Genomic DNA, 22,137 nt, shown 5'->3' on the forward strand with positions numbered 1-22,137 from the left:
CTGGAGTGGGAAGGACTATTTATTGCCAGCACATTTGAGTACTGCCAATCTATGTTGCGCACTGGCTTTTGAAAAGGTTGTGTAATGAAAAAACTTGTTGTTTGAAAAAAACTGTGGATACTGCCATCTATCAAGAAATTACCCAATAGTTCATAACCTTACTGCAAGAGGATGAGCGTAACTGCTGGTTTGCAACAGGATGAATACAGAATTTTTTGTGTAGAAAATTTTTAAAGGATTGTGGCTATCAAAATATCTTGATCTGACTAGTCCAGACTTTTTTCTGTGGGGTTACTTAAAAGAAATTTTTTGCAGTAGCAATCCACACAATCTGCAGGAATTGAAGACAAACAAACATTATCAATGTCGCCCAGGAAAGTGGCAGGGTACAACTAACAAGAGTCGCCAGGAATGTGGTCAAACAAATTATTTATAGAAAGTGGATGGACATCATTTCAATACCTTTCTGTAAATTACATAAGTGCCAATAAAATATCACTTAATAGTTCAACACTCAGTATATACATTTAACTAGTAAACCAGGGTGTTTTTTTTTCAAGGAAGAGATTTTCCAGTGTGTAATAAAGAAAATAAGAATATTTTTACAACCTATTCAGCTAATTGAACTAATTAGTAGATTTAAGAAAAGTAACAAAATCCAGCATACCTAAACAAATTGCATGAAACTATGAGAACTAATATTTTTTCACCAATTAAAGTAAAAGTTAGGCATGTTAGCAATCAGTTTTACTTTCCAATGTATATACATCAACTAGTAAAAATTTCAGATAAAAATCTTTGTTGATTTTAGAGAAGCAATAATTCAATAAATTTAGGCAAGATAGTAAAATGCAAGGTTCTTTGGCAGTTTTAATTCAGAAATTTATAAACCTTTTAATAACAGTGTATCAAACAAAGAAATTAAAAGGAAAGGTAAACTTTTCCAGTGAAATTGATTAACCTGTATTTTCACGATGTAAACATGTAATGTAAAATTGACCATGACTAGCTTGCTTGTCACCTTCACCACATACATATGTTGCTGTCTCCTGAGTGTCCGCTGTGTGGTTGCAGGACAATGGGTGCTGATCACCTGAGAGATTGTCTGGCCCTGGACCACCACACCCAGCTGGATGTGAGCCCGAGGTTCACAGAAGCCCATCTTTATTGGTCAGCGCGTCGCCAGATGGCTCAACAGCGAAGGGTGGGCGTTGGCTAGTAAGTATTTTCCCTATGAACTACTGTTAAGTTTTTTTTACCCATATAAAAAATATTTTAATGAATTAAACATAATTGAAATCAATCAAACATAATTGCCATTACAGAATAAGAAATAGCTTGTTCAGTTTAATAGCTTGTTCAGTTTAATAGCTTGACAATTTTTTTTCCTGGGCGCACAAAAAAACTGAAATGCTATCAGTACCCGGACACAATATTTATTTATTAGGTAAATAAATATTAAAAGTTATTAAAAGCTAAACCCAAAAAGTGAAATAAAACCACAATAAAATTCCCATCTGCTATATGCCCAGTAGTATAAATAGCTGAAAGCTACTACTGAATGCTCAAATATGAGCATATATGGGTAGCCCTGGGGAATTTTAAAAGATTAGCTAACATTGTTTCATTATTCTCCAAAGTACTTTCCATGTCAGCCCCTAGTCTAAACCTGCGACACAATGCCGCAAAACAGATACAATCCAGTGGTGCACAGTTATCTGATAGTCGCGTGAGCACAAACAGGTGCATCTGTTTGTGTCATCAGATATCCATGAGTAAGTCTAGTGTGTCCTATTCGCAAATTGTAAATAACCTCTTCTCAGTGGTTATTTCTGCATGAGGAGCTCCACTGTAACACATTGTTCTTAAATGGATGAAGTTTATTATTATGATGGTAGCACTCCATTCACTTTGCCACTCATCATGAGTCACCCTTTTCGGAAAACAGATATGATTGTTTGAGACAACATGATTGTTGAAAGGAGGCTGAAAACAAGTCTCTGGTATCCAACAGAAGTTAACAGTTGCATTATGTTGAGTCATTTGAGAAATAATGCTGAATCTCACATACAACAGCGTGCATGGAGTACATGTCACTAATTATACAGATTTGTTTACTAGATTGTGGATACCAGTGTTCTTTGGTGGTTGGGTTTCAATTAACCACACAAGTAAGGAATGGTCAACCAGAGACGGTACAAGACTACACTTAATTTACATTCATACATATCATCCTCTGAAGTAATACCTTTTGGTGGTTCCAGAGGCTATTTTTTTTTACAGAAAAAAAATACATTCACTTTAATCACCTGTTAAGACACTCATGGAATCTGAGAAGTACGTGTTGAAATGGTGGGCTAATTATATTTACGGCCTTATTAATAGCATACAGCTCTACAATGAAATACTGATTATGCTGGCAAGGCCAAACATGTATATTCTGTTGCTAACCACATTAACATTTTTAGAGCCGTCTGTATAAACTATAGCATCAGGATTCATGCTATTTATATTATAAGATTTTTCTCATAACATAAAAAAATTTGTGTTCTTATGGTCGGACAAAGACCAAAGTAGTAATTAACAAGAGAAGGCCACCAAGGGGGTAATAACACGAAGCAACAGTAAGAACTGGAAATAATTGTATATTTAGAGCTAAGAAAAGGCGTTGAGCTCTGATGTCTAGTGAAGCAGCAGATCTCTGCTGTTCCTGGTACTGATTCAGATATGGGTTAGAGAACATGCATAAAAAATTGGATGATTTCATTGTCTTTAATCTGAACTACATAATGCAGATCATTTGGTTTTGTTTATTCCACAGGGATGGCTCACCACTTTCCACCATTAGACTTACCACAGTGCTTGAACGAAATGCCGCTGTAGCAAGACAGATAAATGATGGATATTAACATTGCTTTTAGAATTACTGTTCATATGTGATTTATACAGAAAACAATTACCTGTTTTTATTGTGTAATATTGCTTTGTCTAGGTGGTTTAACATTAAATATCAATATCAAACGCTTTTAGTTATGGAACCTTAAAACATTTTTTTATCAATAACCATGAAAACATGTAATTTATTATTTACAACTAGTCCTGTCAAGGAGACAACACTGAGTAAGGAAAAATATATTTTTCTCTATGTACAAGGTGTGTTACAAAAGTAATGAGAATTTTATTTCATCTACATTAATGTTATCTCCTTCAAAATAATCCCAGTTACTTATTATACACTTACGTCAGCGCTTTTTCCAATCCCTGAAACATTTCGGCTGGAACTCTATCTTTAGAATAGTGGTTAGCACTTTCAGCTATTAGTTTTTAATCTCATCTATGCTTGTAAAATGACAGCCCTTTAACTCATGATGCATTATGCCGTTAAAATTGAACAACACGGTGAGCATAACCTTCACATTCGACCGTACTTGTCAAGCTTTTTTGACAATTGAGCCTTAGTTTTGACATCATATCCGTAAACCCATGTTTCATCACCTGTTATGACATGTTTCAGTAGTTCTGCATCGTTGTTGACTTCATTTAGCGACTCCTGAGCAACTTTCATTTGCCGCTGTTTTGTTTGAAATTCCACAACTTTGGAACAAATTTTGCTGTTACACGTTTCATACCAAAATATCCAAAAAAATTTCATGGCATGAACCAATTGACATCCCAACATCATCAGCGGCTTCTCTGATTGTGATTCAGCAATCATTTCTTTCACTTTTTCACATTTTTATCACTTGAAATGCTGAGGCGTCTGGGGCGCTTGTTGTCTTCGTCTTCATGACCTTCTTGAAAACACTTATACTACTTGTAAACCCTTGTTTTACCCATAGCAGACTCACCGAAAGCAATATTTAACATTTTTAAAACACTGCTACACTTTATTCCATTGTTATAGCAAAATTTAATACAAATTCTCTATCCATTAATTATACAAATAAAAAATTGTTTATCGTATCAAAACATGTGTTATCCTTTTGACAGCTGACAGACTAAACATCCAGTATGGCTAAAAATGTACAGATACTTTTCAGACATATTTACCAATACAACAATGAAAAACTCTCGAGAATCAGACCAATACAACCTGAAAAATTTCAAAATTCTTGTTACTTTTTGAACAAACCTCTTACATAAATAAAAAATATTAAAGTATATATAACAATATTTACAAATCACTTCTAAATAAAAAATATATAAAATAAGATCTTTTAAGAAAAATACACTTTTAGAATTGCTGTAAATTTACACTATTAAAAATGACTGATTTTAAAAATTGCTATAAAGTAACACACAAATGCATACATACATGAACTGTCAAGTCAGAGGATAATGATTACTACCAACAGTAAAATAGATATTGTCAGAGGTAATAACATTTCATATACTACTTTGGTGATAAATAAATAATACAGAAATAGTTTTCTTTCTCTTTTATATTTTACAAATAACTAACATTACACATATTTTTTAAATACAAAATTATCCAGTTTTTAAAACATAATAATGCTTTTTAACAAGTATTCCTAATAATAAATAAATTGCAAAAATTACTAATGATACAAATAACAAAACAAAAAGATTACTCAAAAGTAATCATTCACGATTACTAAACTTATTTTATTGGAAGTGTAATTTCTCTATTCCATAACACATAAGACTAAGACATTAAGAAACCCTTTTAAAAGACATCTGAAACCTATTAATAGATATTAAGAAATTAATGTTTCAGTGTATTTTCATCAGCTGTTAAAGTATTTTTTAAATATCTCTCCAGTAGTTGGTTTAAATTTTGTGGTCATTAAAAAAGTGCATATTCTCTTGCAAAAAATAATCTATAAAATTTAGTATAGTAATACTGAAAATTTTCAGTTAAAAAGAGGATGAAAAACCAACTGTGGAGGGATGAAAAATTTCCCTTAAAACTGCTGAAAATTTCAGTTTTTCTTTGCAGAAGTGGTTCACAATAAAACAGTTATAAAGGAAAACAGTGTCCATATTGTGGGCACAGAAAGCAACTGTACTGTTTCCCACTCATTCAATGAAAATTGTTCTTCTCTTCAAAATCCTACTTCATACTCATTATTAACTGAAATTATCTCTAAACTAAAATAGTGTTGTTAAAACACACAGTTCTGTAAAAAAAAGTTTACTTTTACTGACAGCCGAAATAATTGTTTTAAAAACAGGCACCACTGCAAGTAACCATTGGAAATCCTTATAACTTAATGGTAAAATAATTGTATTTTTAAGTAAACTTTGATATTTTTGTTTAGTATTATCTCTGAATAGGTTTTTTTCTTTTTATGGTTGTGGATTATTAAAATTTATACTTCCACAAAAACTATATAATTTTTACTTTTTATTAACATTTCTACATGTCTTTTTAAAGAATTATGCAGAAAAAGACAAATTTGAATATAGTAAAACATGATTTTTTCATCAAGTAGTTTATAAGGTATTTCTAAAGGAGAATTCTATCTTTTATGACTCATGTGACAGTATGTACATTCGTTGTGATATAACAGTATTTGATAACTTATGTAGTCTATTAAAAATAATTTTTTCCACTTCATTGTCTTATTTTAGCAGTGTTAATTTTTGCAGGTTAGTGAACTTTTACTGCATTTCAATAAGAAATTTATATTTAACAGCTATTCAAAAACTACTAGGTAAAGGGTATTTATACTTAGTACAGTTTAGTCTTGATATTAATCAAAACTGAATTTGATGGGCTGTTATATTATTCAAAATTTTGATTACACAGACACTGCAGCAGATTTATATTACATACCATTTGTCAGGGCTCATTTTACAGAAATTTGGATTAAGCAAGTACATTTAACAGTTTGCTAACCAAATTGTAACCATGATACAAGTTCTATTTGCTCTACTTGTGTAGTATATAGCACATCATAATTTTTAATCGGCTCATCCAATTCTCTCACTAAAAGATTTTTCCATTCATTTTTCATTCTTCTTGTTGCTATCTACTGACACAGATGGAAAAAAATTATCACTGAACTCTATCTAAGAAAACCCATATAACTTTAAAAGAAAAACCATGTAATTTTTATTTCTTACCATTTCTTCTTGGGATTATTGTTGCATTTATTCAATATTATCGTAGTATAATCTAGGCTTGTTATACGGTTTTTCTTAAATGGAGTTCAGTGATAATTTTTTCCATCTAGGTCAAGAGTTTTGAGGAACAGGAAGATTAAAAAATTTTTAGGTGTAAAAGATGAATGGGAAAATCTTTCAATGGAAGAAGAATTGGATGATAAAAAGGATGAGCCAATTGAAAATGATAATTTTTCAAATGGAGAAGAAGAATGTCCGCTCTCATAAAAGTGATTCATAAATGGAATACGATGATTTGGATGCGGAAAATTTTTCAGGAGGGATTCAGAAACAAATCTGCATAATATTTACTCTAAAAAAAAAAGCTATAAATACTGTTAAAATATCTCCAGATTGAAGGGATCTGCAAGTAAAGAATGAAAAAGAAACATTCTAACAAATAATTTCTGTTGACCGATTGATGAAATAGCCTGAGTATGTCAATGAAAAAAACTAGAAATAAATTATAGTTGTGTCAGTGATGTTCATCTCCTACTAAGAGCATGTATAAATTACAAGAGATTTCTCTTTCAATTTCAATCTATACAATTTAACTGCAAAATAAGGGGGGGGGGGAGGAAAGGTAAAAGACTGACATACTGGCTGCTGTTTGATTATTTGTAGTTGCTTTACAAAATAACTTTCTTTGCTCTTACAACATAAGGAAATTTGCAACAGTAGATGAAAAACTTGAACCTTTTAGAGGATGGTGCAGCTTCATTGTTTACATAAGGGATAAACCAGCAAAATATGGGAGATCAAGATAAATGCATTTTGCGATTTCAAAATGTTTTATACTTCTTGGTTTAAAAGATCTATGGCAGGAAACAGCCCCCTGGACTTTATGATGTGATAAATTTGGATTCCAAGTAAATGTTAAAATACATTTTCATTTTTTTTTTTTATTACTAACTTTGTTATGCTTAGACTTGATTAACAGCGGTAATCTATTTAAATTAAAATTATTTGTAAAGATTGCTATCTAATAATAAATAATCTATCTACTAATAGTAAAGATGCTGTTAACAAGCATTTACTGATTAATGGCATAAAATGAAATAAGAATGATAAAAGTTATGGAATAGTGAAATTACACTACCAATAAAATAAGTGAGACAGTTCCTTTTTATATGTAATTTACATAGGAGGAGGGGGGGTTGTTCCTTTTTACAGGATGTAATTTACATATAAAAGGTTTTCTTCAAATTGCAACTAATAAGAATAACAGAGAAAACTTTGTAATGCAATATAAAACTTAATCTTTTACCATCACGTGGTATATAAGAAATAACTCTTCAAAGGCAAATTTTTCTATGCCAAACATGACAGATATTAATCATCCATGAGATATACTACAACTTGTCCTTCCAGATATTAATCATCCATGAGATATACTACAACTTGTCCTTCCATAGTAATCCTGTTATTTGACTATGTTAAATGGTCTTACATTACAATTAAAAATTTATTTTAAAATATTTACAAATCGATTTAGTAATAATTAATAAAAATATCATTTAGTTAAAATACATGCAGTTTTTAATTAGATTACTTGTACATTATGAGATAATGTTGCAATAATAGGACTGATTTAATACAAAATATATTAAACTAAAACATATTATTTCTGTATTTGACTACGTCTGGACTTATGTTTTAATCTTGGTGATGATCTTACAGTTGCATTAGAGGCTATACTTGATATACTCGTATCTGCTGTATTTTCATCAATATCTTCATCTTCTGAATTATTATCAGTTGATTCTCTACGTAAAAACACATCATAATTAATCAAAATATATTAATATAAAAATACAAGTAAATTAATTTTTTTTAAAAACTTATACTGTATACATATATGCTCTTTTGAAGCACTTTTATTATACATCCTCACTATTACTATAATGGGAAAAATTAATCATGTCATACTGTCTGATAAAAATTTAATAAAAGTGTTGCAGGAGCACAAATAAAAAAAAACTACCCAATACAAAATCATCCTCCAGGCATAGTCGGGTAAAAATAATCTTTGAGATACAAATATGTGCATAAAAGCCTGGATACAAGTACATAAAAAATAATTAATACTTTTTACTATACAAGTCATATAAAAGACAATCTACCATAACTCTTTCATATTGAAAGATTAAACATAGTTCTGTTTAAAAGATAATTTCAAATAGCTTATCTAGATGGCAATACTAAATATAACAAAGAAAGTTAATTGTGAAAAATCTTTCTATTAGTAAATATTTTATGTAATTTATGTTACCCAAATTAATAAATTCACCTCTATGCAGTAAACGTTTGGGAAAATTATTCATATTTCGATGACAGTTCTTATTTTATGCTGAAGAACATGCTTTCAGAGAAATTTCCATCATCAGTTCTTTCATAAAGAAAAATACTAAAGTTTTAGAATTACATGAATAGACATGTAACTGTTAATTATATACAATGTTGCATTTGACAAAGAAATATGATCTTTTTAATTTTAAACCTTTATTTTCTTGACTAATATATTGTACGATCTTTTTTTATTAAGAAGCAATTTATGAACATATCTTTGAAAACAATTTTCAGTATAAGATAAGAATGTATCATTAAGATTATTATTAATCTTATTTGATGTTAAAATTTTTATGCTTTGAGTTCACTAATTTGAATGTTATTAAATAAAAAGCGCAGCCTCATATTCTTAATAACATATTGAACAAAATCAGTTTATTCCCTCTCTCTCACATGCACACATGATTTTTATTTTAAGAAATATAGCTTATCTTCAGTAGAAGATAAAACAAGCTGAATGAGACAATGAAATAGCAGATAAGCATACCATAAACTGTAGACTGACAATGCTAATATAATACATGAATAATATGAGGGTTATTTTTTTCAAGGTCTGATCGGTCGTGAAATAAAAACCCGTGCAAAAATCGGATGAATCTTAGCGCATGTGTGTTGCGCAGCGTCTCTAGTATAGCCTCCAATCACGCCGCATCACTTTGTTTAGTTCTGAACACGCAGCTAGCACGTAAACATGTCTACAACAATAGCATCTCCGTGTGAAGTGCGTGCGGTAGTAAAGTAATGTGTACGGTGAAACTTCAATGACAATGGTGCAGCAACTTTAAAGCAGGACGTACAGATGTTCATGATGCACGCACTCAGGGAAGGAAGCGAGTGTCAATCGATGATCTCGTTAAGCGAGTGGATGAGGCAATTTGAGAAAATCGTTGGTTCACACACAATTTCTGTATTGAGCGATTCGTTTCCTGAAATTTCAAGGTCAGCTCTCTACACCATTGTGAGTGAGAGACTTTAGTATCATAAACTCTGCGAGATGGGTTCCCAAGATGCTGTCTGACCATCACAAAACAATGAGAATGGACGCCTCCTTAACGTTTCTACAGCGCTACCACAATGAAGGAGAAGATTTTTTGAACAAAATTGTCACAGAGGATGAGACATGGATCCATTTCGAAACTGAAGAAACTAAAGAACAATCCAACAGTAGATGCATTCTCATTCGCCCAGTAAACCGAAGAAGTTCAAGCAAACCTTCTCCAACAGAAAGTGTATGTACTGTGTTCTGAAACCGGAATGGAGTTCTCTTGGTGGAATTCATGGAACGTGGCACGACCATCACTGCAGCCTCATACTGCGTGACTCTTCAACGTCTACGAAGGACAATTCAGAATAAGTGGAGAGGAAAGTTGTCATTAGGCATTGTCTTTCTCCATGACAATGCTCGGCTGCACACTGCAGCTGTAACAAAGAAGCTCCTGCAGCGTTTTAGTTGGGAAGTGTTTGATCACCCACCATACAGCCTGGACTTGGCTCCATCCGATTTTCACCTCTTTGCTCACATGAAATGTTGGCTAGGAGGACAACATTTTGGCACAAACATCGTGCTGCAGAACAGCGTAGAAACATGGCTGAAAACACAGGCTCCATTCTATGAAGAGGTTATTGGAAAGTTGGTACCACGCTACGACAAATGTCTAAATCAGAGTGGCGACTATGTAGAGAAATAGCATAACTATGCAAGTACTCGTTACAAATAAAAACTTTTATTTTCACTGTGGTTTTAATTTCGTGACTGATCGGACCTTGAAAAAAATAACCCTCGTAATTCATGACCTAATCAGAAAATACAAGCTGAGTATTAAATTAAAAATATATTTGATATCTATTAATTCTTTAATACAGAGATAACAGATTCTAAGGGCAATACAATTTGATTAACAGTTAAAATACTTTTAAATTCTCTCGTTTTATTATCTCATAAAAGTTTACACATACAAAGATTAATGTATATAAAATACATTATTTATAAAAAAAAAACAACGCACACAGTCTGTAAGGAGTTAATAGCACGTCGATTATATTTGAGACTATGTTACACACATGATTTCCAGTTTTTGTAATCAGCCAAATACTGTTCTGGTACAATTTGCTTTATTTTTAACTGAATGATGTGATCATACATAAGATATATTTTTAACCACAATCTAACTTTACAAATATAAATATAACTGGATTTGTATTTTTATTATTTATGGTATATATTTCAATTGTGTATGCTGTTGTGAATAAGTAAATGATAACAAAGCAGTTTGCATCAGATTTGTTGAATTTTCTTGAATGAACATGTGATTTTTTAATTTTTGACTAGCAAAGGGTCAGATATTAATAGTGATTGTCAAACAATAACACTTCTTAGTTATACATTTTTGGATACTGAAAATGTATCTGTGAATAAGAGTGATTCGTCAATACATAATGAAGTTATATAACAATCTATACAGCATTTATTTAACTTATTAAATGAAATGTATAAATTCCTCAAATTAGTATTTTTGTACTTTTAATTTATAGTAACTTCTACAGAAGGTTGAGTACAAGAATACAAGTTGAAGTGTATGTTTCTGATTGGTTTTTAGAGCATAAAATAATTTTAAAACATCTTCTAAATAAAATTAAAAAAAGAATACTTGACTAAAATGCTTATGCTCATGAAATATTAGGAAATTGTGTCTAAATAAATAAAAAAAGCTTAGGCTGTACAAATAACTTTTTATAAACTCATATTCTATAGTTAAAGGCACCATATAGTTTCAATATTAAAAGATACTGATTTATTAGGTCTTAGCTGTTCAAACTAGTAATCTTTAAATTAGAATGCTAAAACTGAACAACTAATCTATTCTAACAAGAGGTTAGAATAGATAAATTGTTAAGCTTAATGAAGTTATAAATATTTAAAAAAATGGAAAACTTACTTTGGATGCAATCGTTTTGATATAGCTGACAACTCTAAACTTCTCTCTAAAAGTGACTTCTGATTTCGAGTTAAACGTCTTTGAGTTGTATATTCATCAATAATGCTTGAATCAAGCTGAAAAAATAATCATTTTATAAAAACATGCTACCCTCACATTAAAAAGTTCAAACATGAAAACCCAAATACAGTTAACCAAATATGTAACTCAAGACACTTGTAAGAATGTTATAGCTATGCTCAAGAGCAAGCTCTCCAGACAGAGATTTCAACAAAAATGAAGAAAATGTTGTTTCCTGGTGCTACTTTTAATGAGCTGAATGTACTGTTCGATATCATCCTAAATCCAATGAATTGGAGCTTTTCATGTGACAACTTCAACCTGTTTAATGCTTATGCTGGCTGTATTTTTGGAGAAATATAGACTAACTGATATCTGTTGTACCTGTAGTGATTTAGTTGTTAGAGCTTAACTGATACTGGGGCAGATAGTGTAAAGAAAAAAGGAAAGCTTTTCTACTGCTAAATAATGCATTATGTAAACTGCTTCTCAGTGAGGGTAGAGAATATATCAATTGTGATTTCCTGATTGGAAATTGTCCTTTTTCACTATCCACCTCTTTTCTTATCACTGTCTCCTCTTCTCCATTACTATTCTCAAATACATCAAATAAAGGTATAATTACAAATCGGGTAATATTTACACATATTTTCATTTATTATATAAACTGAATTTTTTGTTATCATTCAATTAATAATAAAATCATATGTTCCATTTAAGTAAATATAAGCTGGCACAACATTTCAGTTATCTTGAAAAGTAAAAAAAAAACTTTTTCAATTACAGTTGAACTTTGTTGCTTACTGTGTTACATTTTGAAACTAATCAAAAGCTTAAATCCAGTCATGAAGATAATATTCTGATTCAATTAATATATTTTCATTTACATAAATTTCATTCATGTGATAAAATGTATGCTTTCAATAGTGTAAACAAATTTGTTAACTCTACAACTGTTATAATCATTGCTGATTGTAACTCTTGTGAACCAAACTTGTTTCTAGTCTAGAAAAGCAAGTAAAATTTATATAAAGGACCACAAAAAATAATTTTGTGAATTTTCATGACTTACAATTTTAATGATTGCATAAATTATTTACTGGTATCTCAGTAGAATGGAAAAAATTTTCAGAAACTGATATGATTAGGACTTACATGATGAATAAGATTCTAGATAATTTGGAAAATGCAATAAACAGAAAAAATATAATGTGTGTAGCCATGTGGGTATGTGAATTGTATAAACCATTACAAGATTTTATTGACAGAAGATTACAAATAATATGAGAACAGTCCAAAAAATTATAAAACTGATTTTCACACGTAAATTTAAATTGCGCTAAGTGGTAGTCCTGCAGGAACAAGGCTTTTATATAATATGGTTACTGTTGATGAGTCTGGATGTTCCATTATATCCTGAACTGAAACAACAAACCTCCCAATGGAAGTCAACTTCTTTACCACCACTGAAAAAAGCAAAAGCCGCATGCAGCACTGGTAAAACCATAATGACGACGTTTTATCATGAAGGATTCATTTACCAACAATAGGTATCTACAGAGAAGACTGTAAATGCTTTCTGGTAATGGTGGCGCATTTCAGAAAAAAAAAACACCCTGGAAAAGAAATTGAAGAAATAACTGTTCCATCATGATACAGAGCAAAACTTTGAGATGAATCTAGAGGTTGTAAAAGCCGCGGAGGCAAAATGCAAAGTGCTTTTGAAAGACGGCCTGGATTTTGTGTTTGTAAAACAACAAACACTGCAAGTAGTGTTGGACTTAAGAGAGACTATTTTGAAAAGTAACGTAAATATAAATTGTGCCTAAGTTTTTTTTACGAACTAATGTTGTTGTCTCATTACTTTTTGCACTGCTCTAGTTATAGTACACAAGTTTCTAAAAGTAAAATGTGGGGAAAATGTAATTAGGTTTGAAGAATTTCCAAGTAGAACAAATGTACATGTTTTTTACCACATTACATAATATTAACACTGTATTTTTAATTTACAACATCATATATTTGGTAGTGTTAGAGGGTGATTATTTTATTAGCCTCTAAAAACAAATAAAGAAATAAACACTTAACAATAATAAAACTATTATGATGCAAAGATTAGACATAAAATTATTTTTTTAATGGACAATGGGAAAAATCCAGTACCACGTGCTTATAAACTATTCTATTAAATTCTGCAGGACGACAATGAAATAGAATAACTGCATGTATAAATCAGATGTAAAACACAGAATAATAGTGATATAGTACTGGGTGTGATAATTCTAAGAAAATGGTTTTCAAGAATACCAACAGTAGTTATATATAAAAAAAAATGTTTACAGTTATTACAAGAGAAGGGAAAATTTATACATTTTGCTGTAGGGAATGATGAACAAAAAAGAAACAAAATGGAGTTGCATATTTATATAAAGATTACTTGCCCAAGGATATAAAAACCAAAAAGGAGCTACACATTATTTTAAATAATGATAATTATTTATAAATTTATTAAAAGAGTAGAAAGATCAGAAAAAGTTATATATTAGAAACCAAAAACTAGACAATTTTAAGAACTGTCTATGAAAAAATATAAATACAATTCTTCAAGCAAACAAAAACTAAATTTCTTTTTCTGAAGAAAGAGAAATATAGCAGCAAATTGTCAAGGTGCGATTTATCTGATTACATGTTAGAAGTTTTGGATAAAACAAAAGAATCTTGATTCCCCATGAAACTAAGTTATCAATGTAAAGGAAAAGAGATGGGTGATGAGAAAAAGACAATTATCCACAATGAAATTATAAAGACAAACAATACGACTTAGATAGAAATTCCTGTCAGTGTCCTGATGAATTCCTTGTGAAATCAGGACGTTTTACTCAGGATAGGAGCAATTCATTATTATAAAACCGATAATGGTTGAATAATCACCTTAAGTATATACTAGCAAGAAAAATCACTTTCCCTCCAGAAATTAAATGGCTGCTTGGTTTTATGGTCACTAAAAGAATGACACCTTGCCTATCCCTAGAATTGGTCTGCCATGGAGAAGTATCCAACTAAACTAAACTAATTGCCAAATTTCCATTGGAGGTGATATTGAATGCAACTTCATACTGAACTGAAATGACTCTGTTGCTTGCTAAAATTCCATTAAAAGAAATGAAATGTTTAGTTACAGGTTTTTTATTTATATAATAAAAAAATAATATTGCATTAGACATGCAAATATCTTTGGTGTGATAGCTAGCATCTGTGCCTTCCATCCAGAGGTTCTGGGTTTGAGTCCACAGTCAGTCATGGCATTTATACATGTGCAACAAAAAATTTATTTCATTATCATCCATTGGCAGTTGTTATATAAAAGCACATTCACTGTTGGGCTTTCTGTCCTTCAAGTTAATCATAGACATTCAACACATCTATTTATTGTTTTGAAGGAATAAATTGGAGATAAAAAAAATATCATTACACACATGAAGTTTTAACAATATTTAATTAGCTTTTGGGAGGAGAGGAGAAGCAGGAAAAAAATTTCAAGAAGAGTAAAAAGGCCAATACTGTTTACCAGTTTTACAATACTATCATTAATTAATTTCTTTGTTTCATACAAGGAAACTCAAGGTTTACCTTCAGGGAGTAACCATCTTCCTATCACAAATTCTTGAGAGATCAAGACATGCTTACTGATAAAAAAAACCTTGGCTCTTTATAACTTATTACATTTTACTGATAAAGTAATGAACTAAATACATTAAATGGATTAACATAATAAAGTGGATTACAATATTTTTCGAATATAAAAAAAAATGAATTTACTTACATCTAGTCTCTTCTTTGATGTAGAAAATAAAGAACGCCTTTTTGGCAAAATTTCACTAGCAACTGTCCTTGTACTTTTCTTACTTTCAACAGAACTGTCAGTAACAATACTGCTGCTTCGTAAATTTCTTTTTGGAGTACTTTTATCTTTATCTTCACTATCCTCTATACTTTTTTTTTCCTCTTTCAACCTTTTACTTCCTTTTGATGATCTTAGATGTACAGGTTCACTGTGTATACTTAATTTATCATAGTCAGTATTTTCAACATCATTATCAATTTCTGACAGTTTTTTTCTTTTCTTTTCATTAGTTACAGAACGTGTCTTTTTTCTTTTAAGAGGTGAATCTGTGCCACCTTCTTTGATTTCTGTTTCTTTTTTGCTACCTTTTCTTGATTGTTTTCCTTTGCTACTCTTTTCAATTTCATTATCATTTGGACTTTGTTTAGTTTTCTTCTTTGGTGTTTCAATTTCATCATCCTCTTCACCTTCATCTGACTGTATAATTTCTAATGAATTAAACATATCTTTTAATTTTGATTGCCGTAATGGTGGTATATCCAATAACTTGGAACTACGTAAAGCTTTTTTCCAAGCCGGTACAGAAGTTGCTCTAGGAAGTGAAGAATCTATTTCACTTTCACTATCACTTTCAGAATCAACAATAAGCAATGAAGATTTTGATGTATCTTTTGAAGTTCTTTTCTTTTTATTTGATTTTTTTACTTCTGATAATTTTTCAGGTTCTACTTCAACAATTGTGTCCAAATCCAATGATTCATTATTTTTCATTTGATTGCTTTTACTTGATGATTTAGTTTTAACAAACTTTTTACTTTTGACAAGCTTTTGTTCAGTTTCTATTTCTGAAACTGAAGTGGTAGGTGCATCATTTTCTCGATCCTTATATTTTTTCTGGATTACATCAACTCCCTTTTCTTCTATATTTGATGATTTCTTACCTTCCCCCTGTTTTTTAGTAGATTTTAAACTTTCTGGATTCTTGGATTTGCTCTGTTCAGATTTTGATTCATCTTTTTCTTTTTCATTCACAACCAATGACTTTCTACTTTTACCAATTTTTTTAATAGATTTTGAACTTTCTAAATCTGTTGGTTTGCTCTGTTCAGTATTAGATTCACCCTTACCTTTTATATCCACAATTGATGATTTTTTTCCTTTACAAAGTTTTTTGGTGAAATTTGATATCTCTAAACCAGTTGGTTTGCTCTGTTCAGTATCAGATTCATCCAAATCTTTTTCATAAACACTTAATGATTTTTTATCTTTACTCAGTTTTTTGGTGGATCTTGATCTTTCTAAATTTCTTGGTTTGCTCTGTTCAGTATCAGATTCATCTTTAACTTTTTCATCTATAACTGATGATTTTTTACCTTCATCTACTATTTTAGCAAGTCTTAAGGTTTCTGAATCCCTTGGTTTGCTATGTTCAGCATCAGATACATCTTTTTCTATTTCATTCACAACTGCTGAGTTTCTACTTTTACTCTGTTTTTTGGTAGAATCTGAACTTTCTGTTACTCTAGGTTTACTCTGTTCAGCTTCAGCATGAGATTCATCTTTTTCATTGGTATGTGATGTTTTACTACTCTTACTTTCTTTGTTAATCGATTTTAAAAGGACTTTGCTTTTTATTTTTGAACTTTTATCATGAGATTCTTTGTCATCCAAGTCATTCTCAGGTACCAATTTCAGACTTATATCAGGATCTGAATGTTCAACATCTGATGATAATGAGTGTGTCGATTTTTCGCTTTTCTCTTCCGTGGCAACTGATTTATTGGTTGATTCAGAAATCGCTTTCTTTGGTGTCTCTTCTAGTTCTTCAATAATCTCTGATGTCTTTCTAGGTCTTAATCCATGCCTTTTAACAGATGATTTTCTACTTTTCATTTCAGTTTCTGAAACATTTGAATTGGTAACAGATGTTGTATCCCTTATTACATCAACTTTCTTTTCTATTTCTAATGAAGCTGTAGGAACAAATAAACTTGTGCTTGGTTTTTCTTCACAATTTCCTTTAGCAATATCTCTTTTATTAAGAGCAGTAAGGTTAGTTAAAAATAAATTTCCTTTTACATTTGTTTCAGCATATGAAACAGATTCAGTTTTATCTTCATCATCACTTGAAACAATCTCAAGAGGAGCAACAAGATTATCTTTAACAGATCGTTTTAATGATGAACGATCCATAAAGCGGCTAAATCGTCTATTACTTCTTTTAGAAGAATTAGCTGTTAAAGATAATGTACTAGCATTATCATCAATACTTGAAACTGATGAAGCTCTTGTTGAATGAGTATCAAATGCTAATGAAGACCTTTGATATGAATCCATACCTCCTTTGATGAGATTACAGAAAATTGACTGTCGTGATTTCCTAGAAGAATATCGTTTAGATTGTGTTGATTTACTTTCATTTATGCTATAAAATGAAACAGATTTTCTACGACTAAGTTTTCCTTGTCTTTCAAGAAAATTTTTACGTGAATGATCAGTACTTGTAAAAGGAGTTATATCACTAACAACTGAACTAGCTCTTGTTTTGTGTTTATCATAATTAAAAGTATCAGGAGTTTTATTCCTGGAAATTAAAGGAATATCTTCTTTATTTTCTATAATAGGATCAATTGGAATAACTAAATCTTCAATATTAGTTAGTTTCTCTTCGACAGTATTATCTTTAACTTCATCCACCTGTCTAGAAGCAGGTGATGCAATTTTAAAAGTATCATTTTGTTTTATTATTGTTTTTTCTTCAATTTCTTTTACTGTGGTTCTCAATGACATATCCGTGGTAGTTTGATTTGATAAAGTTTTATCTTCATTTTCATGTTCAAATGTTACGTCCTTATCCATATTTTTTTCTTCACCATTTTCAACTTCCAATTTATTATCAACAGAATCATTGACTTCCATTTCTTTAGTATTATTTTTAATAGAACTATCTACAACTTCTATATTAACTACAACTAATTTGTTATCAACAGAATCTTCTACTTCCATTTCTTTAGTATTATTTTTAATAGAACTATCTACAACTTCTGTATTAACATCAGTTTCTTGTATTTCAGTATATATGACATCATCTTTATTTTCTTCAGCGATATAAGTTTCATCTTTATTTTCAATTTTACTTTTTACTTCAAAATTCTCTTGTATGTTTATATGGTTCTTTTCAATAGATCCATTGTTCAAATTTACAGTTTTATAACCAATATTTTGATCCTGGATTAATTCTTGTTTTCTATGAGAATCATTCTCGTTATAAATAGAATGATCTTCATTGATTTTTTGAATTGAATCATCACCATCTTTTGACGTAGAAGGCTTGTTATTTGTGTCCTCTAATTTCAGTTTAATTTTTTTATGAATTTTAACATTATCTGTTTTAGGTAATTTCTCTTTGTTATCATCTTCACTTGAAGAATCTACGATCAACTCTACTTGTTTATTTGCAGTTTTTCTAAATAATGAAGGTTGATAATGTTTTGATGTAGATGGTTTTGTTAACAAATTTGATGTTTTACAACTCTTTTTTTTCATTTTTAATTTTTTAATAAATGTACCTAAGCTTGTATCTAATTCTGATGAAAGTGAATACATCATATTTTGTGATTTTTTAACATCTAACAAAATGCTTGATGTCGAACTGAATCTTTTAAAACTGGTACCATTACCTGTGCTACATCTACTGGAAATTTCACTTAACTGACTTACAGAACTAGATCTTCTAGATAACCTATGACTATCATTGCTTTTAACAGATGTTATTTTTGATGGCTCTTCATTCTTTAATGACTTCAATGTTCTCTCATGATCATTTCTGGCATCATCATGAACGTCTTTATCAATTTTAGATTTATTTTCTTCACAACTATATAAATCAATAACATCATTGTTACTAAGCTGATTACCAGAAAATGAGGATGATTTACGTATTTTTGAAATGATATCAGGAATTAGCACATCAGCTGATTTTGATCTTCGTCTTGTTCTGTTTGTAATACTTGTTAATTCTGGTGAAAATTTAAGTTTTTCATAACAATCACCAACATTATATTCTTCAGGTATTATATCTAATTTTGATTCTTTAGCATCTTTAGTTTCTGTTTCATTAGAAGATAAAGGGATTTCTTCATTTTTTGTTGTAATGTCTAGCAATATTTCATTATTTTCAAATTCAGCTGGTTCTTCATTAATAACAGGTAACTGGGTACCACTTTTATCATTTTCACATATATCATCACAGATTACTGTAGATGAAATGTGTAACTTAATCATATCCTGATCTTCACTTTTATTAATTACATCACTATTATCAATATGAGTATCTACCTTATCATCTTCCAATCCAAAGACTTCTTGCACATCAAGAATCTCAGTTTTACTGTTACTGCTTGTCATTTTAACTGGAGTTTCTACATCTTGTACATTTGATACTTGTTTCTCTTCATTTTCTTCCATTTTTATGGCATCTTCGTTAAGATCATTTCTGGCTTCCACGCTTTCTAATTCAGTTTCTTTATAAACTGTTTCTTGATTTACACTAAGTACTCCTTTATTTCCCAACTTTTTCTCAGATTCACTGATTTTTTCTTCATTGCTTATAACTTCTTTATTTTCTTTAATGGTAGTCTTATCTCGATTGTTTTCATATTGGTCTTCTATATATTTTCCATTTATGGTCTTTAGCTCAGGCAATGATACATCTCTGTCGACTATTTCCTTGTTTTCTTCTAGATCCTCTTCAACAAAAGAATGCTCTTCATTATTTTCATCATCTTCATCTTCTCTTTCACCAATTTCTTCTTCTTCATATTGTTCTTGTTCCTCTTCAATTATTTTCTTACCATGTGGTACTTCTTCTTCACCAGACTCTTCAACTTCTACATAACCTTCTTCATCTTCTTCATTATCATTATTATCATCATCATCATCATCATCATACACTTCTTCTTCTTCTTCATCATCATCATCATCATCATCATCATAATCATAATCTAATTCCTCTGAATAATGTTTACTTCTATTTTTATCTTTAATATTAGAAACTGTACTATCAGGTTCTTCAGAATCAGATGAATCAATACAGATTACTTCACTGCTTCCAGAAACATCCTTTCCATTTTTATAATCATCTTCAACATCATCATCATCATCATCAAAATAATCTTCTTCCTCTTTTTGATCAGCTTCTTTTTCCTCATCACCATCTAGCCCAGCATATAAATCTTCATCACTTTCATCTACAGCTGCATTTTCTTCATCTTCGACCACTCTAATCATTTCGGGCTCATATTCTTCAATGTATTCCTTTTCATATTCATGTTCCCAATTTTTGTTGGATAAATCAGTTTTTTTGTCAAGATCTGAAATGATAATTTATATTAAAATGCCATTAAAGGGTAATCTAGGAAGTAATTAATACATTGCATGAATGGTACATATTTAAGGTATTTAATTTTTTTTAAATAATTCAGTGTAGCCATTATTTTACTAATTATCAAAATAAATGGTAAATATTAAGACCCTATAATTTATCTACTAATTCCTATAATTTAAATCTAAATCCTATAATTTATCTACTAATATCTAATCGATGTATTATTTTTTGTTTATTTATAATTACAGTACAATATTTTTATAATATTTACACATCACTAGTGATCAATTAACACTTTTAAAAATCTTTTTAAATCTTAGTATAAGAGTTATCAAGCATTAAAGATTACATAAAAATAACTGCTGGTTAATTTTAACTAAACAGCTGTATTCAATTTGACATACAATCAAACTACCCTCTGAAAATTGCATACATGTATTTATCAATTACAAGCAAGCTACATGTTAACATCGGTAAATGATGTATTTAATACTTTTCTACTGTAATTTTCACAGGGCAAATATACTGCTGTACACCAGCATTACTAATAAATAAAAATAAAACTCTTTTAGAGAAAAAAACCTTTCAAGTGTACCCTGTATTTCAGGTAGTTTGAAAGTCAGTATAACACGGAGAAAAAGACTAATGTGTAGCAAAATATTCATGCTCTCCTTTACAGGCTGCTTCTACTTAGCAAGAAAGTTTTTAAAGATTTCATGGCAAAACCTCAGTTTAAGTTAATTTTTATAAATATTGCCTTTGTTTTCTTAAAGCAAACATTAAGTAACACAAAGGAAGCTTATATAAGCTTACAAATACTTGTTTAAGCCTTAAACTGTTGATGGGTAAAAAAATGAATCAGAGCACAAATCCAAATGTAACCTAACAATTAAGAGATCATGAAATATATAGACTATTTATAATAGTTGTTAAAAATATTAAAGTTCTATTTACATGTCCTTTTTCTGTGCAAAACTGGAAAGGGATTCTAAATTGAGTACAGAATATTTCTGATCTTCTTTCCTATACAAAGTGGCATATAACTTACCAGTAGGACTTTGGCATATTACCATTAAAAAAAATTCAGTAAAGTAAAATTATACAGGTATAAAAAAAAATAACTGACTGCATTAAAAATTTGATGCACTAATATGTAGTCCATCTAACCCAATTCATCACTTTTTGACGAATGGGTTGAAATGATTTTTAAAATGCCCAACATTGTTTATTTGCAAAAGAAGTATAATTGGGGTCTAAAAGTTATTTTGTAATTAAATTTTGTCAACGCACAAATTTGCTCAGATTTTAGAAATACATAAAGTAAATGCTTTTACTTAATTTGCTATACACTGTTTGAAAATTTGATAACTGAACCCCATCAAAATCCTGTTTATAGAAATTACTATTGTCTATATTATTAAACATATTAATAA

General features: G+C 30.1%; 1 protein-coding gene across 1 annotated transcript in view; it reads right to left on the bottom strand.

Moving 5' to 3' along the window:
• Positions 1–4,424: 4,424 nt before the first annotated feature.
• Positions 4,425–22,137, bottom strand: part of Elys (AT hook containing transcription factor 1 homolog) — a 133,560-nt gene continuing 115,847 nt past the window's right edge. The window contains exons 26-28 of the mRNA XM_075363892.1: positions 15,298–20,690; positions 11,415–11,530; positions 4,425–7,895 (exon numbers count right to left, since the gene is read on the bottom strand). Coding sequence (XP_075220007.1) covers positions 7,751–7,895; positions 11,415–11,530; positions 15,298–20,690 — 5,654 coding nt within the window. The 3' untranslated portion in view covers positions 4,425–7,750. The remainder of the gene's footprint in view (positions 7,896–11,414; positions 11,531–15,297; positions 20,691–22,137) is intronic.

The sequence above is a fragment of the Lycorma delicatula genome, chromosome 4 (assembly GCF_047948215.1).
Source record: "Lycorma delicatula isolate Av1 chromosome 4, ASM4794821v1, whole genome shotgun sequence".
Taxonomy (NCBI): Eukaryota; Metazoa; Arthropoda; class Insecta; order Hemiptera; family Fulgoridae; genus Lycorma; species Lycorma delicatula.